This window comes from Candida parapsilosis, contig 006372 (assembly GCF_000182765.1).
Source record: "Candida parapsilosis strain CDC317 annotated contig 006372".
Classification (NCBI taxonomy): Eukaryota; Fungi; Ascomycota; class Pichiomycetes; order Serinales; family Debaryomycetaceae; genus Lodderomyces; species Lodderomyces parapsilosis.
Window position 1 is genome coordinate 538,421 of NW_023503283.1, and position 17,944 is coordinate 556,364.

The window sequence follows — 17,944 nt, forward strand, 5'->3', positions numbered from 1 at the left end:
ATTATAAATAGTATTTAGGTAAAACGGTATAAAGGAAGTAAAGGTACAAGGTATAAATCAGCTTTCTTCAATTCAAAAGTAGTTTCTTCAACTTATTGGAATCAATGAAACCAATTGTGGTAACAGCAACATTACAATTCAGCAATACATAATCAATGCTTTTCAGCGTTTCATCAAGAACAATATGATGATTTCCTGTTGCGTCACGTTGTTTCTTATTTCTGCTGAGAACCTTGTCTACATCATCGTTCTTAAATTTAAAGCTTGCGTGATCCCTTGAACTTTCCACATCTTCAATGACTTCAACAATTTGCCCGTTGAGTTCCATTTCGAAATCAATTACAGGAATATCAACTTCAGACTCGTGTATTTTTGGAGATTTCTTATCCAGAATCATCACCTGGTAATCCAAGTCTGTAGTGGGACTAGTTTGACAAAATGCATGACGGAAATTCATACTGGGGAACTGGAAATGTAATCCAATTGTGGAAACAGATCCATCAAGTTTAGCATTGTTACTAGAACCAAGCTGAGTAAATTTATTCACTAATGAAACCACGTGCCTGTCAATCATCTTGACATTTTTAGTATATACATTCAGATTCGACAATTGGAAATCAACATCGCCAAAAGCTGTTCTGAAATACTTTTCGTCTTGATAGTAAACTTGATGGTAGTCTTGAGTCGAGACAGCAATGGCATCAACTTTCTCGGCATTCACTTGATTTATCATAGATGTGATGACTTGTTGATGGTGAAGTCCTTCATTGGGTCCAATAATGACCAAATCTATATCAAATTCTGGGTAGTGCTTTGGAATGAGTAAATTCATGGCAATATTCAAGGCATTCACTGCATCACAGTTAATATACCATGCATTGTGATTACTTGGATCCTGTCCGTATTGATTGTTGAGCACGAGATCTGCTTCCTCTTTGGCTACTTCTTCTTTCAAGACGTCATCCTCAAACACTACTTGCTTTGCTCGTTTTTGATTGTCATTGCTCAATTTTGTATAGTACTTTTGGTGTACTGGCAACAAATGTCCATATTCACCACCATCTTTAATATCTTTTATACCAGGTGTAAATTTACTAGGAAGCGGCAAATTCATGTTCTGTTGGTATAAAGGAGCAATCAAGACAACATTATGACCATGTTGTTGTAGATGTGATTGTAGAAATCGTACATCTTTTGAAGTCCAGTCATCAATTGATGTGAGAAGAATATTAAGTGAAAACGTGGTAGTAATGATACATTGAAATATTAGCTTGGAAGCAATTAGTCTCATGGCTCGCTCGTGTGTGTTGTTCGAAGATGTATGCTTTGATGTTAAAGGTATGCTGGAACTGATGCGCTCATGAAAGTGAAAAGTCACCTTCTCTTTCTATTCTACTCAATGTGGGCATGCGTGTTTCTATTTATACCCCTTTCCATTGTGGTGCACGTTTTCCCTCTCTTTCCATTTTAGTTTCATCTTTGTGTGAGCTTTCATATAGTAACGGGTGCAAATCAAAGAATATTGAAAACGTGCGTATATTGTTTTAGTGGCATGGGCGGCTAAATACGAATTGTTTTCTAATTTTATGGAAAGTTTTGAGTTTTAAGTTTTGTTCATTACCCTCGTGGGTTGGTTACACAAAACATGAGGTTATGGCGTCTAAATTTACACAGTTTTATATGAGGGATCCGCACACATCTCTAAACCCCATTCCCTTCGCAAACCTTACCATGTCTATGCTCTGTTTATCTTGGACGAGATACTACTTTTTGGTGGCAGCTTTGAATTTACCTCAAAGCAAGGTGTGTCGGTTTTCGTTTGATTCAAAAAATTGAAACCTCAGTTATGAGCCTTATTTTTTGTGTTATTTCCTTCAATACACGTGTGCACCTTATGCGTGCAATTAGGAAGCTGCGTTTTCCTCCTCGCATTGATTGTATCTGAGGGACCAATTACGTCAAGATATAGCCGTGCTATATGAGCCACTTAAGACTATACTCTGTTCTATTTTTGGAGTTTATGAAATCAATGCTCTATAAAATAATTTATTCTACTCAAAATTCTATTTACGTCTACGTCAAGTACGTAAATATATTGAACTGATCTAGTTTACTCTTTCACAAAGAAATTGAGATAATCCAATTATGATCATATCCCTTTCACATGTTAATCAAGTCAACAATCAACTTTTGATCTTCTTCGCTCAAGTTGCCAAATAATTTCTGAAAATGATTGGCATCATTTTGTTGAAGGTCATGTAAATACACATTGAAAATTTCAAATACGTTAACTTCATCCAACGGCGTTGTTGCTAAAGGATCTTCAAATATATCCTCATTACTGGAATCAAAAAATCCCAGGTGGGCCAATTCTGCATTCTCTGCCTCAAGAAATTCAGTGTATCTACGGATCGCGTCTTCATCCAAATCTTCTTCGCCATCACCAACACCAACATGTTTCGTGTCATGATGATCTTCGTGACCTGCCTCATTGGCTTCGATGTCATCTAGGTCTTCTTCCCATTCATCGTCGCCATCATTGCCGAAACTAGTCGATGAAGGGAATCCTTGATTATCATTCAATCCATCAATGTCTTTTCTCTTCTTGTCCAATTCAGGTATGGCAGTTGATAATGCTTTCAACACTGCAACATACTTGTGGGAAATTTGCTCGACAATCTCCTGTGGTAAAGAGTCAACTTTGGACAAACTCATCAATCCCAATAATGTCAACTTCAAATCAAAAACCCTTGATAGTTGAGGGATCATTTCAAACCACTTGCTGAAGAACTCGACAAATTGGTTCGATTGTTGAAGCAACATGATAACTCCTTGACAGTTGTATATCATCGATGCAACAATAACATTGAATGAATTGACGGCAAAAGCACTAGTCAACTTCCTATTCGCCAATTTATCAAAATTCTCGAGATCAAAGCAAACAAACTTGGAGTTGAATGCGAATGCTTTTTCCTCCAAACTCAACACGAAAGTTTGAGCAAACTCGAAAGCAAGATTCAAGTCGGCAACACTTAGCTCAGATCCATCAGATATGATCAAACACCATATAGAAAACATTGCCTGGGACAACGTTTCATTCCTTTTCAACTCTTGTTTACCAAAAATTAAAAAATTTTGCAAACAGGGCATTAATTCCTCCACGTACAACAAAGCTGTGCCATTTTCAAAGCTCTTGTATAACAAATCAAAATTGGTCCACATGCGAGGTGTAATTGATCTCAACAAAAATATTGAGTTATCCATCAATTCACCAACCTCAGCATAAAATTCATCCATTTGATTTGAAAACACAAACACAATAACTGGAGAAAATATTTCCTCCAACTTGACACAAATCTCTTGAGAGTTTTCAAATGACAAGAGGACAGTAATCATGGTATTGATAAATCCGACAGCCGCCATAGATTTGTCTCCTTGATCGTCGTAGTTGGTATCCAAATCATCGACTTCGACTTGCGATGCATCGTTGATCTCAACCGCAAGTCGCATAAACTGGGATACCAACTTGGTCATCAAATCAACTCCAAATGGTTGCAACTGTTCAGAAAAATTTTCAACACATTCTTGCATCACTACTGAAATAGCATCATTATCGATTTCATTTGACATTTCCAAAAGTTTCGACATCGTGGGCAATACAATTGTTGATAACATCTGCTTAAATTCCTCAACGGGTATAAATGCTTGTATTGCTAATGCACTATTGAATTGAACTGGCAATGATACGTCAGGGGCATTAAAGTTTTGCAAAATACCATGAACCAAGGACGACAAAGTTTGAGGGTTGGTGAATGTGACATCTGAAAATTGCGAGCACACTTCAATCGCTCTTGCTTTGAGAAAATCATGCTTTGAATTTAAATTGGGGATAACCAATGACGATAACATCGGTTCAATGGATTCATCCTTGGGCAAATAACCTGAAATGTTTCCCAAAATCCTCAATAATCCTTCCTTCTTTCTTGCCGCATCCAAGGTTTCCTCAGGAGATTGTTGTTGCAATTGGGTCAATTCAGTTTGTATTAAATTAATGATTGGTTTCAAGCATGTTTTTCTGCGCTTGTGCAAGGCAGTAGCGATAAATCCTAGTGCTGCAGACTCGGCATTATCATAATCCCCTGTTATATCAAAACACAAGTTGATATATTCTTGAGGGTCTTCTTCGTAAATTTCCAAAGTTTGGTCTGATGGCACAATGACCGGGTATACTAAATGTGTGATTAATGTTTCAAAGTACGGTTTTATCAATGTCCAGGTAGGTTGTTCAATAATACAGTGGCTCAAAAACTCGAGGATTTGATAAAGAGCAGTCACACCTAACCACCGCTTCCCTTGGCAGTACTCCTCAATCATTGTTAAAAACTGTCGTATAAAGTGAGGGATAAACTCACTGATGAATAACTCATGAAATTCTTTGTAAGACACCTTCCTGGTTAAGTTGTTTGAAGATGCATATCGTATGAATAATCGCAAAATGTTTGCAATGGCCCACTTGTAACACTTGGATATCTGTAAAAAAGATTTCTCTTGTTCAGTCAAATTTGAGTTGGTTACATAGCTTGGAGGATTCATGCTGATTACTGAAGCGTGGAACTCGCCCCACGCGAAAACTTGGTCTCTGGTGCGTAATGGTTCAGGAAAATCGTAGTACGTAACAAACTTGTACGATTTGAGAACCATTTTCAAAATCTCTGCCTTGAGTTCGGTAATCTCTTCTCCATCTGCAACACTCTTTACCATCGAATCTCCCACTGTCAACAAATAAGGAAATACCTGATCAATGAGGGTGTACATCTTTGCTTGTTTCACTTGATTATCAGTCCATTTGAACTTTCTGGCTATTTCCATAAAACACAATATTGCCGTATATAAATGGTCTTCTGAGCTCAGCAGTTGTGTCAATAGTTCTCCTGTTTGTTGTAATAGCAGGTCCCAATTATCAAACTCCAACGATATCAATAATCTCAAAACTGGGATCAATTGTTGTCTAGTATGGTAATCACAAACAAGAATCACTGGTATTAAGCGATCCTTTATCACAGGTCTCTCGTCGTTATCTATGCGAAATTTATTTGATTCATCTTTTATCTTCCAAAACTTGATGACTATGTTTTTGAAATACACAGCTGCAGCTTTTTTAATGTGAACTGGTGTATCCGATTGAGCTAGTATATCCAAACAACACCCGAGAAATCCAGGCTGTGTAGACAACTCTCGAAGCTTTCCCTCTGCATTATTTCTCGCCTGAACATCAGTGAGTAATGTGCCAGCAAAGCATTCGAGAATCAAACTTGAATTGATCATTGTAGTCATTATACCTTGGAGAGGGTCTGTTGACTGTTTTTTATCAGCTTGTGTAATCGAAAAATTTTAACAAAATTTTTATCTGTTTTATTTTTTTTTTCTTCTAAAAGTCATGTGACCCATGTGATGAGATTGTGTTGTTTTCCCCCCTATTTATCCTCGAGTCCAGTCAAAGGTAAGGGTCTGGTTTGTACTTTTTTGAAGTGAGTTGTTGGGCCAATGATTGGGGGTGCGTTATCTATACTAGATTGCTAAATAAGTGACAAGAGTGTAACTCATCAAGCGAATCATCTTTCTCAAAGAATATCATTTCATGAAATATAAAGATTAGACAACTCCATGGTTCTGCTCAGCTCGGAGTTGTGCCATCCCCCTTGGCAAGGAAATAGCTCTCAAATCTAAAAGGCATTGCTTTAAAGAATAGACTTCCCGAAAATTCACATTGCATTCTCCATTAACCATCCGCTTTTGCTCTTTATTATGCTTGACTTCACTAATGGGAATATTACAACATTGTACATGTTGGCTCGCCACAAAAGCTTATTTTTGCAACATTAGACTTTAGATATTCAAGCAAAACTATTCCGATGAGCAACGGCAAGATAATAATAGATAAAGTGACCCTTGTAGTTATTTACATTACAGCACTGAGCAACCTCATCTCTGCGGAAGGGTTCGGAAAGTGATAGGGCCTTAAGGGGACAAAACAGAGAGAAACTAATGCAAGGTCAACAAGCCATCGCTGCTAACTTTTGGGGGGGAAAGTTAGTTTATTTGAAAATCAAACAAATAAAAATGTTAAAAGATGAAACAACAAATTGAGCTTCATTGATGATTGTTTAGCCCCGACTACATTATAGCACTTTTAGTGAAGCCAGGGTGTTCATGTACTCAATAGTGAATAATGTGATGAGGTCGGCCTAAATGAAAAGATCTCTTTCATTTTGAGTCCTCATTGAGCTCGTTACTGTATACTCTATTCCCCGAAAATTATTTCTCCTCAAATAATACACTTCGGTATTAAAAGGCGTTATTTTGCAAATGTTATATTTTCTTGGTTTCCTGAAGTTGCAAAAAAATAAAAATGTGTTTCTGTAGCCATTGAACCGGGGAATTAATAACAATTCTACGATCCCAACACCATCTTATCTTCCGATAATAATTATTCTTGGTAGAACTATTACGCTTTCGGAGCTATTCCGGATGAAACCCCATAACGAACTCTCAAAGCTAGTTTAGCATGTCGTTAATCACAAACGAATGTGCAGTATATATAAAGCCAGGCTTTCAACCACGTACAAGAAAGCTTTCCAGTAATTTAACAACTACTTACGATACTCATCATCGCTCCTAACTCACTATACTATGATTAGTCACTATTCTTCAATTTTAATTGTCATTTATATTTCACTTTGTGTTCACGTGACTGCGACCTTACTCAGCTCCTCCTCAAATAATCAAGAAAATTATTATGATTTTACAGAGGGCATTATATTCGCAATTGAGGATGCAAATGAACAACAAGTCAGCTGCTTGTTTCAAAATGTACCTTATGAGATCATAGAGTTCCCAAGTGTACCAGTCGTTGTTGGAAATGGAAACCTTAAAGACACAGTTGCGATTAGCACGGCGTCCTCAGAAATTGGTACTACCTCATCATTTGCCGTTACCGTTTCACAATCTTCGACTGTGGAGATATCAAAAACTACCAGCACCGTACAGGCACCACTCCCAACAACAACAACCACAAACAACGAACCTGGCTGGCTTTTTGGCTGGAATTTTCGTGACCAAACTGAAGGAGAGTCTAGCGGAATGCAATCTCCAGATATGGAGTTAGATGTACTGAGTGTGGTGCCGGAAACGGATTCCCTCTGGAAAGTTACATTCCGCATCAAGTCAGTGTCTGATTCCAAAAAATTAACTGCAATGTATGGATCCTGGGGAATTGTTGTTGATTTGGGGTTTTCAAACAATGGCTATGCGACCTCATTGCGATTGTATGGATTGGACGCAGAGTATGCGTATGCCGATCCATTCGATATGCAAGCAACTATTTTTGTGACTCCCTCATTGCATGGTAGTTATTTTTGTTTGCCAGATGATTTCGGGTTTACCTACCAAACAGTAACACCACTGACCTCACAATCCGATGATATTCATTCTGTTTTCCAATATTTTGTAAATCCCGGTATCTTGGAAACACATGCAGAAGCTGGAGTTGCTGGCAATCAAGCTGATTTCGGGGGTCTTGACTACACTAAGAGACGCGGTGTTTCAAACTTTTGCTGGAAAATTCCTTACTGTTTCCTGGCCAAATCTACAACTTCATCTTTGTCATTGGCAACTGAAACCTCCGAATCAGTATCAATGGCGGAAACTATTGTCGAGATTTCAGCGGAGTCGGCAGTGAATTTGGTTACCACCTCAATTATGGAACCTTCTGTTGAAACACCTTTTTCGTTAGAATCTGGAATAGCCAGTGAATCCGAAACGTTGGAACAATACGGCTCTGAGTCCCTTGAGCTATCAGCAGAAGCACCTTCTGTTTCATTACCTACCGAATCTACAACCGAGTCATCATCTGAGCCATCATCTGAGCCATCATCTGAAGTAGCATCAGAGTGGACAGCCGAATCATCAGCCGAATCATCATCTGAGCCATCATCTGAGCCATCATCTGAAGTAGCATCAGAGTGGACAGCCGAATCATCAGCCGAATCATCATCTGAGCCATCATCTGAGCCATCATCTGAAGTAGCATCAGAGTGGACAGCCGAATCAACAGCCGAATCATCAACTGAGTCATCATCTGAGTCATCAACTGAAGTAGCATCAGAGTGGACAGCCGAATCATCAGCCGAATCATCATCTGAGCCATCATCTGAGCCATCATCTGAAGTAGCAACTACTGAGGTGGCATTCAAACCTACAACTGAAGCAGCGCTTGAATCTACAACTGCAACAGCATCTGAATCAACATTTGAACCCTTATCGGAGGCGCAAACTGAAATACTATATGAGCTCACGAGCGACTTCAGTACAGAGAGCGGTACTAACCACAGCACACACTCCAATGCTGGCTCGTCATACACATCTGACACAGAGGAGGAATCATCCTTGGTCTCGCTTACAGAGCAACTTTTCCAATCTTACAGTGAGTCGGTATTTGAATCGCAGGAAACAAGTGACAACGTGTGGGTCAGTGAATCCTCGGTAGAGTCCTTGTTTGAAACCTTAATTGAAACTTATGTATTGGGTTCAAACCTGAGTACATCAATAGCAGCCGTTGCAATCACCGAATCCTTTTCATTGGAAACTTCTGCTTCAGAAATCTCCCTGACGGAAAGCGAGCTTGTTGTTGAATTTTCGCTCGTGCCCTCACAGCTGGCTGGTAACACTTTAGAGACTACAACCGCAAGTGCATATACCACCTCTGAAACAGTTTCAAGCAATTCTGAAGCGTCGGTCGAATTTACTTTGGAATTCTCGTCTACATTATCCAGCCCAGAGTTGCTACAAGAATCGATTCACATTATATCGGAAACAGAATCAACAGATGAAGTATTATACCCATTAGAAGAGACCGCAAGTCTTTCCAATTTTGAATCATCAATGGAGTCAATTGCTGTTGGGCTGCATTCCTTATCGGGATCAAGTACAACTGAATCAAATACGGTATTGACTACAAGCTTGGAAAACAGTACTTCATATTCGATAATTAACCTGGGCGAAACTAGCGATGTCACCTATGTGCCTACCGATTCAACCACGGTTATTTCCAACTTATCTGAAGTATATGAGTCGACCTCAAATTTCAACTTGAGTGCACCCTCAGCTGAAGCTACATTAGGCGAATCTGTCGAGACTACATCAAGCGAATCCGTTGAAGCGTTTTTAAGCGAAACCAATGAAACCACATCAAGCAAAGCCGTTGAAACATCGTCAAGCGAATCAGCTGAAGTATCATCAAGCGAACGTATCGATGAATCATCACCCATTCACACATACACCAATCCCGTCAAAAGTACTACATATACAACTGTGGCTGCCATTACGCCCTTCATCGAGACCATTGAAATATCAAATTTGTCAACGAATATTGAAAGTTCAACCACGTTGTATGCAAATTCAAAAAATGATTCAACAGATATTGCATCTGGAAGTCAAACAACTTCATTGTCCATTGAAACGTCATCAGTTGCATCCTCATACTCAACTTACTTGAATTCAAGTACAATTAACTTTGTTGTGGAAACATCCCATTTCTCATCAGAGAAGAATTCCTACTCCAGTGTAACTTTAGAACAGCAGTCATTTGTAACAACTGATTCATCATCCGTGGTTCCTTTGGCTACAAACACTGAAGAGGACGTTTCACTCGGATCAAGCAATAGTTTGGAGAGTTTGACATCTGCCACCAAAAACACAATAGCAACGTATGTTTCATCTTCACCAGCTACCACGGTATCATATACAACCAGCCAAGAATCGAGCATGTTGCTGCTGTCTACAATTTCCTCATCAAGTGTTGCAAGATCATTGGTATCTAATGTAATGGTTGCTGAAACAAGTGCGGGTATTAAGAAGTCATATGCAACTGCAGTTACTGAGACTAGCTTGAGTTTTATCGAGGAACCATCAATTTCCCAATCAACTGATGAGCCTACATCCAGCGCAACTGTTGATTCATGGAGTACAGACAACTTAACCCATTCTTCAGCATCTACGAACCAAGAGTTGGCTGTGGCTAATGAGACTGATGATGTTACAACTAGCAACACAGAGTTTAGTGAAACTGATCTTACAAACACTTCAACGATTTCATTGTCAACGATTATACGTGATGAAACTATTCCAACCAGTACATCATCTGGTACAACGATGACTATTCAAATCGTTAGTACTTTAATTTCATCTACTGAGCAAACTCAATCAACCGATAAATCAAGTCAATCTGGTGAGTCAATTGAAAGCTCCCAAACTGCTGAATACGAACTGGTCTACGACGCTACTGAAACAATATCAATGCCATCACCATCATCCTTATCATCAGCATTATCCATGTCATCATCATCTTCATCGACTTCATCATTATCATTATCATCATCGTCATTGTCATCGTTTCCGCCAGCAGCAGTTGCTCAAACGTTTAACACATCAATGATTAGTTCAACTTCAACTTCAGCATCTTATACTGATCCACTGCCACCGGTGCTCAACCAGTATGTCGACGGGTCTAACCACTTGGTTCCTAGCGTTGTTGCACTACTCCTAATGGTCATTTAGTTACGCATAATTTGTCATTGGTAGAATACTTTATACACTTACATACATGTTTATAGAATATAATGTGTTTAATTACATTTCATCACCTTCCTTCACCTTTATTGGTTCTCTTGTATTTTTGGTTCTGGGCCACATTGAAGGCAAGCGAACAACTTGAAACCTAGGTTCAACGCATCGTTCAATAAACCAAGTGCGCAATCTATTTTCAACTAGAGTGGAAATTTTGGGTACATCTTGTAATTTGGCTCTTGAGCCAATTAACGATTTAACGACAAATTCTAATCGATAATCAGGGGAGAATGAAAACATCAAAGCTGTTCCATTACCGTTGTCATTGTCACTATCGTTATTTCTTTGATGTTGTTGAGAGCCATTCAGTTCAGGCTTGTTGTTGCTGCTGGTGTTGTTGTTGTTGATGTACTTCAGATCAACAAACTCCTGATCGTTTGTATTGATTAATGAAACAGTCAAACATCCGGAAAACCTCACCAAAGACACAGTTAACGCCACTGGTAAAACTGCAGTTAATGGTCGTGGATGATTCAATAGCAATCTAGTCTCAATGCCCAAAGTCAATGTGTCGGACAAATCAACATCAATTTTGGCTTCTAATCTCCCCGTATCTTCGTTGCTTTGTTTTATACGACAATTTGAAAAAATTGGAAAATCGTCGCCAATATCGATTTCAGTCAAGCTAATCTTGTCCATAAAATCTGGTAATGCACTCTGGTCGAGAAAATCTTTCAATGAATGGTATATATTATCAGCTAATAAAGCCTCAGTTCTGAAATGTGATATGGTTTGAGCTATAAGAACATTGAACCAATCGAGTGATTCGGGAGCGTGATTGTGAACGTCATAGTATGTTTTTTCCAAAATGGCTGAGACTTTAGCTCGATTACTCAATAATCGTTCATCTTCAGCTGATGCATCAGCTTCTTCCGGGTTGAGGTAAGAATTACGTTTGTTGTTGGCCTGTTTCTTATCTCGTTTGACAATTACACCAGATGCATCTCGAATAATGGTTTTCGATGGTGTGGTCGATGAATCAGCAAATACGAAAAACTTGATAAATATAACGACAATAAATATGACACTCAATTGACCAACAATCAAACCCTGTGTGAAACTCCAATGAGTGGTTTGCTGATGAAGTGGTAGATTGTGTAGGCTTTCCGGTTGTGCATGCTGGTATTGATGCTTTGATTGTTCTAGGATGTAAGCTTCATGCTGATGGCTCAAAATCTCTTGTTGTGCTTTCAATTGTTCCTGTAATTGTTGCAAAAGTTGTATTTGGGTGTCCTCTTTGGATATTTCCAGTCGCGAAGCCGGTAGTTCTACTGTTGAAAGGCTTGAAGGCATCCTTGGTTCGTACGTGAATCTGGTCAATCTCGTGATATCCCTCACCTTATAATTTTTTTTTCATCAACTGTGTAAATCGAAGATAATTGATTTCCCAAACTCTTTTTTATAATACAACACTAGTGAAAATTTACAACTATTAAAATATGCAAAAGATATACATAAGTACATGAAAGAGCAAGTCTGCCTCATTCAGATGAAGATTTCCCTTTTGAAGCTTTCTTCTTTGGTGTAGCCAGCGCAGTTTTTGGGGTACTTGAAGATTTCGATTTGGAACTTACCTCAGGCTTTGGAGTTGCTGATACTGCCTTCTTGGGGGTAGTCAGTGGGGCCTTTGCTGTACTTGACTTTGGTTTCACAGGAGTACTGGTCACGCTAGCAGAGCTACCAGTACTACTGCTTCTGCGTCTAGCTCTCCTCACGGGCTTAACCACAATCGGTTTGATCTCCTCCTCTTCAATCTCATCAGCATCCTCATCAAAAACATCATCATCCTCCTCATCATTGTCCCCCTGTATCCAAGAGAAAAATGCTTTTCCCGTTTTGTTTAACTCCTTGTTGGCATTTCCAATGTATTTTGACGCAAAATCAGACAAGGGACTCCCTTTTGTTGGTGAGTCTTCTTCTTCATCGGTTGTTAATGTTCTACTATCAAAAGAACCATTTTTAAGTCTCCTCTGCTTTGCTCCATTTTGGTGCGTTTCCAAATACTGCTTCACATTGAACTTACGACCACGCATAAATTCTCTAATTTCAAAATACAAATCTCTGCTAACATTGTTGATGTTTGTCTTGTTTCTCATCCAGTAGGTTCTAAAATCATTGATATGCTTCTTAAACTCAAGCTCGTTTTTCTTGAGCCAACTGACGTTCAAGTCTTCTCTAGTGGCACCTCTAGCAAAATTTCTCATCAAGTATTTATCATAATCACGAATAATTTTCGTTATAATGTCTGAAGTTGAAATACCTTCAGTTCTCTGCGTAGTTAAAAACATTCCCGCCTCCTTGATGGGCTTGTAAATGTCATCACTATCAGTACTAGCATATGGTAAATCATCATGGGCAACATAATCAATCTTGTGCTCTTTTAAAAACTGAGGGGTTACACACCATGGGGCATTGGGGATGACTTCGTCAACCCATTTACACTGCTTCAACGTTTCACATCGTTGTTTATCTGTTAACACCGTGAGACCTTTACGTTTATGGGTTTCGACATCAGACGGAATTCCGCACACTAACTCAACATTATCAAATGCCTTTTTGGCCTGCTCCAATTGCTTCATATGACCTAAATGAAATAAGTCAAACACACCGTCAGCATATACTCTGATTGGTCTACCTTCTGGTGGTAGATTGAAGCCATAACCTCTTGGTCTATATTTCCGAAGTTCAGATGGAAGTTGCTCGTCTAATTCCCTTTCACGTGCCTCGAATTCCTCTTCTTCCTTTGTTTTAATCTTTCTTCGTTTGTGATGAGGAGGATTACTCAAAGTATCTTCGTTGCTCTCGTCTTCCACATCAGTAGCATTCTCACTATCTGAAGTTGATTTAGTTGTGTCAGTATCGTCTTCACCTCTCTTTCTTTTGCGTTTAAATAATGATGATATTGATTCCATTGAGAGAGTCTTGGTTAGTGGAGAACCATTCAACTCATTTTCAATGGCTCGTTTTCTAGTTAATCTAACCATTATGAATGAGCAATGAACCAATTGCAATAAACTAAATCTTTAATGAAAAGAAGATCAACTGATTAGGTGCACTAAAAATGTACAAGAATTACAATTTTTCAGGAGGAAGGATATTTTTATGAGCGTTTAGAATGGAAAAACTAAACAACCCAACACAACAGCAAACATTATTAAAACGCAAAGTCATTTATACATTGAGTAATTATTTCGTTTTTCACTTTCATGACAATGGACCCGGGGTCACACCTCTTTCGGGCGAAGTAGTTTTAATTCTCTAGCTCTGGTTTTTCTTTTCCCCGACCTAAACTACTTCGCCTTCCATGAGTTACTGGGACCTAGTTTGTTCTCTTTCTCTTTCACTCGGCCATGGGATCCGAAAAATAACTCCGGTCATAACTGAACAAATTACATCATCATTCTAAAAACCAGAGCATTCACATACATACGGCATTTAACTAACTCAGTCTAAACAACCAAATGTCACGTATACATTCGATTTCAGACTTGAAATTTATAAAACCACCTACGCTACATTCTTGGCTAACAAAAAGTGCCTCACCTCATGGCTCCTTAGCAATAATAGACGTTCGAGAATCTGATTACGTAGGAGGGCATATCAAGGGCAGTTGGCATTTTCCAGCTGGTGATTTCTATACTTCATTACCAGAAATTTATAACAGAATTTACAACAACAAAATACATGACGTTGTATTCCATTGTATGTTATCGCAATCAAGAGGTCCTTCAGCAACTTTGAAATTTTTACGATCAATTGATGATATTGTTGATTCAAAAGTGAAGCTGTATTTGGAAAATGATGTTCATGTGTACGTTTTGAAAGGTGGATTTAATAGATGGCAAGGAGAGTATGGTAAAGATTCTAGTGTTACTGAAGATTATAATGCTGAATTATGGGAAATGGGACTATAAGATGTTGTTTTTGCATTGAACTTGGTGCCGGTGAGCCATGTGTATTCAAAGTGATGAGTCCAGCCAATTCTACAGAGAGACGAAATCGCTCATCGCGATACCCGTTTATCAATATATATGTGTTTTATAAAGTATACAGGTATAGTTCTATAAAATCTTTCAGCAAGCTCATTTCCTTAGCTCTCAAAAATCCTTTCATCTTGTAGATATCACCTCTAGATTAAGCTGTCAACATTTGGGTCAAAAGTACGACGAGCAAATGGATTTGTAGATTGATGTTGCAATGGTGGGATAGATTGTTGTTGCTGCGGCTGCTGTTGCCCGAAAAAAGAACCTCCTTGAGGTTGTGTATTTTGTTGACCAGTGACAATTCGTGCAAATGGATTTGTGTTTGACCGTTGCAATCCTGGACTCGATTGAGACTGTAATTGCATCTGTGGTTGAGTAAACTGCAGAGTAAATTGGGGCTGTTGATGTTGCTGCATAGCTGGAGCAGTTTGCACTTGCTGGGCTTTTTGCAAAAATGGGTTTGTATTTTGATGTTGTAATGGCAAAGGTGTTTGTTGTTGAAACTGCGTTGAGGTATATTGTGGTTGTTGCTGTTGCTGCAAGAATGGATTGGTACTTTGGGGTTGCAATGGTTGTTGCATAGGATTCGTTAGTTGAGGCTGTAATGTCGTTTGACTACCGTATCCCCCGAATCCAGTACCCGTATATGAAGTATGCATTGGTGACTGATAGGGTTGTCCTTGAATAATTGGAGGTAACGATAATCTGGATTGGTGACCAAAGGTGTGTTGTTGCTGTTGTTGCAATTGTTGTTGTTGTTGTTGCAACTGTTGTTGTTGCGCTTGCTGTTGCGCTTGTTCTTGCTGCTGTTGAGCCTGTAATTGTGCTTGTTGTTGCTGTTGAATCTGTAATTGTGCTTGTTGTTGCTGCTGAGCCTGTAATTGTTGTGCTTGTTGTTGCTGTTGAGCCTGTAATTGTGCTTGCTGCTGCTGTTGAGCTTGTTCTTGTTGCTGCTGTTGTTGAAGTTGATATGGATCAACTTGAGATTGTTGTGTGTATGCTTGAGCATAAACTGGTATAGCAATATTATTCCATGGGTTATAAGTTTGTTGAACCACCAAGGAAGCATGTCTATCAACCCCACTGGCACCACCGTTACTCAAAGTCTGTTGTGGAAGCTGTTGCTGGGAAAGCTCTTTTTGTTGTTGTTGTTGTTGTTGTTGTTGTTGTTGAGTCTGCTGAGGGGTTGTCTTCGTTTCATCTCTGTTACCAAAAATTGGTTTCTTCGGACTATCGGCATTCTGCTTATTTCCCTTTTCTGCTAAATATTGACGTCGATTAGCTTCAAAATTTGGATCATCCAAGTACTCCTCCAATGAGCTAGTTAACGCCGTTGGTGCATGTTTGATAGTAGGCACATGTAACTTAGTAGCATATTCAAGATGCTTGGCCACTCGTAAATAATCGATAACGTATTTTGTCTGGTCAACAAATTTCTTGTAAACTTTTAATGATCTTTCAGCATCATATTTCGACATTTCAAAGTAATGCTCCAAAATGTTGATCACGCCTTCATTGAGTTCCTGAAATAATGCCAATAAATCATTCACCAATAATCTAAAAGCAGTCAAAACTATGTCGTTGTTTATATCATTTTCCATAAAACTATTCTTGAGTAATGAATCAATTTGCTTCTGAACACTTTCAGTTTCTCTCAATAACCCCTTTTCGGTGGACAATGATCGTAATCTCCCACCTTCTTGCGTAGTGCTATTATTCGAACGTTCATCTCGTACATAATCAATTCCTGTGGCATCAAATTGTTTGACTCTGGTATGTAAGTACTTGGAATACTTCATGATTAATCGAACATCAGCATTGTAATTACCACTATTGTTGCTAGCAATATTACTCAGAGACAAATTCAACATTGAATGGCCCTGGTTAGCCAAATATCTCAATGCGACATCTTTGTCTCCTTCTCTAATCATAAGATGAATAACAATCAACGATTTGTAGACCACTGACCATGAACTATCACGTAGTCTCTGTTGTAACGTCCTCATAATCGTATTGAAATTGTCAGCAGATATAATTGAGTGGTCCATTGAAGTAGCCATCAATATCGGCTCAATATACTTAGGCTTTGGGGCAGCCACTTTAACCTTGGTCGCCCCCTTGACAATCTTCTCATAAGTGGTCATCTGGAGTGTATAATATAAGAGGCTCGGCTATGATTAAAATTGCGCTTAAGCCGTTGATGCAATGGTTAGTTGTGTGAATGAATTGTTTGAGTGGCTCGTTATATGAGATTGAGATTATATGTGGATATCAAGGTGTAGATCAATCGCAATTGTTGAGATCTGGCTTATTTTCAATAATGTTATTTGTATGCTCTCTGGGTTGTACGTGCAACTGGGTGTTGAACAATTTTTTGTTCTCTTGTTCTTCTATTTTTAATTTTTCGTCATTGAAGTCGGCGCTTTGTGGAAATCTCGGCGTTATTGGCTGAGTTGAGATACACAACAGAGACTAGGTGTACACCAACGAGATGGAATTAGGGATAACTTTTCCCCATGGTTCTATAGGGGTACTTCCTTTATTGTTTGTAGCTATTCACAGGGTATATATATTTATGTATATCATTAGTCGTTGTTGTACGTTTTGGTAATCTATCATCAATTCTAAAATCCCACACACCCCTTTTCCACACCTACATTATTTCGCTTTCATTCCACCTCTCTTCTCCAAGCACTCTTTGGCTTCATTAACTTTAGTAGCCAAATACGACGATCCACCTTTATCGGGGTGATTTGCCATCATTAATCTTCTATGTTGTTCCTTCAATTTCAATTTACTTAAATTAGTTTCTTTCAAGTTCAAAATTAACAATGCTTCCTTCGGTGTCATTTTGGTACCGAACCCGCCTCGATGGAATGCCTTACCATTGATACCTGGCTTGTTTGACTTGACTAATCCAGCAGCAAAATAGGCAACTGTTAATGCACCGAATCCTGTTATCCAAGGATGATCACCCATCCAGTTGACACCTTGGTCAAAGTACCATTCTACCGACCCTTCTGTAGCTTGTTTCTTTTGAAGTTGACCTGTGTAGTACGGTTGTTGTTGTACTTGATGTTGTTGTTGGTGATCAGTCTCACCAGGTATTGGAAGTATAGGTGCTTGTAAAGGTGCCATTATAAAAGTATGCAGTATAATATGTTAATGTGTAAATAGGAAAAGCTTAACCGTTCTTGTTTTGGTCTGATCTACTTTAGTAGTTGTTGGTGGCGGGTAGATGAAAATTTATCTTTCAAAAATCTTTCTATGAACACAAA

At 38.8% G+C, this 17,944-nt stretch overlaps 8 protein-coding genes across 8 annotated transcripts; 2 read left to right on the plus strand and 6 right to left on the minus strand. All coding sequences in view use genetic code 12, as the record gives it.

Annotated features, from left to right (window-relative positions):
* Window positions 1-67: 67 nt before the first annotated feature.
* On the minus strand, window positions 68-1,291 carry CPAR2_402470 (uncharacterized protein; the record flags this gene model as incomplete). Its single annotated transcript, XM_036811141.1, has 1 exon — window positions 68-1,291. The coding sequence occupies one exon, from the start codon at window positions 1,289-1,291 to the stop codon at window positions 68-70; it is 1,224 nt and encodes a 407-aa protein (XP_036667608.1).
* An 869-nt stretch (window positions 1,292-2,160) lies between these two features.
* NMD5 (Nmd5p) lies at window positions 2,161-5,325 on the minus strand (the record flags this gene model as incomplete). The annotated part of the gene is made up of 1 exon (XM_036811142.1): window positions 2,161-5,325. The coding sequence occupies one exon, from the start codon at window positions 5,323-5,325 to the stop codon at window positions 2,161-2,163; it is 3,165 nt and encodes a 1,054-aa protein (XP_036667609.1).
* Window positions 5,326-6,690: 1,365 nt separating this feature from the next.
* CPAR2_402490 (uncharacterized protein) lies at window positions 6,691-10,614 on the plus strand (the record flags this gene model as incomplete). The annotated part of the gene is made up of 1 exon (XM_036811143.1): window positions 6,691-10,614. The coding sequence occupies one exon, from the start codon at window positions 6,691-6,693 to the stop codon at window positions 10,612-10,614; it is 3,924 nt and encodes a 1,307-aa protein (XP_036667610.1).
* Window positions 10,615-10,686: 72 nt separating this feature from the next.
* Window positions 10,687-11,976, minus strand: CPAR2_402500 (ERMES complex subunit; the record flags this gene model as incomplete). The annotated part of the gene is made up of 1 exon (XM_036811144.1): window positions 10,687-11,976. One exon carries the CDS (start codon window positions 11,974-11,976, stop codon window positions 10,687-10,689), a length of 1,290 nt encoding a protein of 429 aa, XP_036667611.1.
* A 188-nt stretch (window positions 11,977-12,164) lies between these two features.
* PCT1 (choline-phosphate cytidylyltransferase) lies at window positions 12,165-13,667 on the minus strand (the record flags this gene model as incomplete). The annotated part of the gene is made up of 1 exon (XM_036811146.1): window positions 12,165-13,667. One exon carries the CDS (start codon window positions 13,665-13,667, stop codon window positions 12,165-12,167), a length of 1,503 nt encoding a protein of 500 aa, XP_036667612.1.
* A 477-nt stretch (window positions 13,668-14,144) lies between these two features.
* CPAR2_402520 (phosphatase) lies at window positions 14,145-14,597 on the plus strand (the record flags this gene model as incomplete). Its single annotated transcript, XM_036811147.1, has 1 exon — window positions 14,145-14,597. One exon carries the CDS (start codon window positions 14,145-14,147, stop codon window positions 14,595-14,597), a length of 453 nt encoding a protein of 150 aa, XP_036667613.1.
* Window positions 14,598-14,812: 215 nt separating this feature from the next.
* CPAR2_402530 (uncharacterized protein) lies at window positions 14,813-16,810 on the minus strand (the record flags this gene model as incomplete). The annotated part of the gene is made up of 1 exon (XM_036811148.1): window positions 14,813-16,810. The coding sequence occupies one exon, from the start codon at window positions 16,808-16,810 to the stop codon at window positions 14,813-14,815; it is 1,998 nt and encodes a 665-aa protein (XP_036667614.1).
* A 514-nt stretch (window positions 16,811-17,324) lies between these two features.
* On the minus strand, window positions 17,325-17,804 carry PAM18 (Pam18p; the record flags this gene model as incomplete). The annotated part of the gene is made up of 1 exon (XM_036811149.1): window positions 17,325-17,804. One exon carries the CDS (start codon window positions 17,802-17,804, stop codon window positions 17,325-17,327), a length of 480 nt encoding a protein of 159 aa, XP_036667615.1.
* Window positions 17,805-17,944: the final 140 nt, after the last annotated feature.